General features: G+C 52.9%; 1 protein-coding gene across 1 annotated transcript; it reads left to right on the plus strand.

Moving 5' to 3' along the window:
* The first annotated feature begins 575 nt into the window (after positions 1-575).
* Positions 576-1,322, plus strand: LOC112465031. Its single transcript, XM_025032391.1, has one exon. The coding sequence runs from the start codon at positions 576-578 to the stop codon at positions 1,320-1,322; it is 747 nt and encodes a 248-aa protein (XP_024888159.1).
* The last annotated feature ends 490 nt before the right edge of the window (positions 1,323-1,812 follow it).

The raw sequence follows: 1,812 nt of genomic DNA on the forward strand, positions 1-1,812 counted from the left end.
AACACCCACAGAGGACGTTCCTACGTGGTGTACAACGGTAACGCGGTGGGCGAGATAGACGAATGCGACCAGGACAAGAGAGTCGCCAAATTTACGCCCCTCGAGGCGACGTTTCCCGGAATACCGAAAGGCGTGACGTCGATATTCCGCTACATCGACGGCAATCTGTACTTCACCACTCGGTCGCAGTTCTACAAATTCAACGAATTTACGAGGACCGTCTCGTCGGCCGGTAAATTCGATCTGCGGATACTGAATATCGTCTGCTCTAAGGCCGAACTGCTGCAGCAGTTGCGCGATCTCCTCGATCAAATCGTACGCCTCAACGATAACTCGCTAACGTCGGCGAGCGATTATTGGAACGATGACGACACCGGAGTTCGGCTCTCCGATTTCCGCATCCGCCGAAGGAAGTAGACTACCGCGCAAATTTTCCACACCGCGCCACGCGCGACATAAGTCAAATCTTTCCTACTTATACCGGCGTGTCCCTTCCAAGGCATCAGTGTCGCGTCGTCGGCCGAATACTACGCGTCGGGAAAAAAATCAGAAAGGAACGGTTACCGCGGCGCGAAATGTTCTCGACGTTGGCCGATCGACCCGCGCCGAAGAGTATTTCTCCTACGGAGACGGCGGATTCGGAGGCGAACGACAACGACAATAAAAGACGGAGGATCAGTTCGATGGACGATCGCCAATATCTTCCTCGTCGCCAGGAATCGCGTCGCAGCTCTCATCCTCCAACCGACGCGCCCGTCGAGGACGATCGTCGTCGTCATCAGGAGTTTCGTTCCAACTTTCCCGTCGAATTGCCCCCTGTGCGCATCCTGACGACGCGTTATTTACTGACGACGACTGGCTACAAGTACATAGCCATAGGTATCACGATCAAGACACCGTGGTACAGTCTTCATACCACGCCTTCGTACGTGGATATCGCCCTGGGGGACAAACAAGGAAGGGAAATCTCCCTGACGCTCGACATGTGGAAAGGACTGATCGAGCGCAAACGCGATGTATTGTCGTGCATGGAACGCGCTCTTTCCGACGTAACTCACCCCCCCTCGCCGATGTCGATCGGAGGGATGACAATGCGATTCGGAGTGATCAACAACGGGTCGATCGTACGTATAGAGCTACCCAACCTGGCTCGCGTAGCGATGGTGCGCACAACACTGCTCAAGCTGTACAATCTGCAATTTTGCGTGGATCGCGTCATCCGTGCGCTGAACGCGGCGACCGAGGAGGTCGACGCTAAGTTTTTGCGCTATCGGGAGATAGCCGCCGCCGCGATGAAAATGGAAACTTCGATTCAGCCTTAGATACAGAAGAGCGATTTCTTCGATCCTGACAACATCATCGACTGCGAGATAGCCGCGCTATGTTTCGACTCCTTATAACAATGTCGCGTCTACGAAATGCATATATTCGCGCGAGCGAAACAATGTAAACGCGCTTGTATTATTTTTTGAATAAAAAAAAAACTATATGCGTATCTCATCTGTGCACTCTCTCTTTCCATTTTCCCCCTTTTTTCCCAAATCTGTATACCCATCTCAGCGACCGCGACGCCGAGTTCGAACGCGCGTCACGTAAATTATCGCGAATCATGAATTACAGGTCGAACGCGAGGTGAATGAAAAAAAAAACATTGTCGCGCGTCGATCGAGCGACTAGACGATGAGTCATCTCCATCGATCCCGACGAGTCGGGAAAACCACGTGCTGTCCGTCGCCCGCCGCGGGATCGAAACGACCTTCGGACCGAGAGTTGAAAAACAAAAACATGACAAAACGACGACGACGACGGGCG

Source organism: Temnothorax curvispinosus, unplaced genomic scaffold (assembly GCF_003070985.1).
Source record: "Temnothorax curvispinosus isolate PA1 unplaced genomic scaffold, ASM307098v1 QBEX01014858.1, whole genome shotgun sequence".
NCBI lineage: Eukaryota > Metazoa > Arthropoda > Insecta > Hymenoptera > Formicidae > Temnothorax > Temnothorax curvispinosus.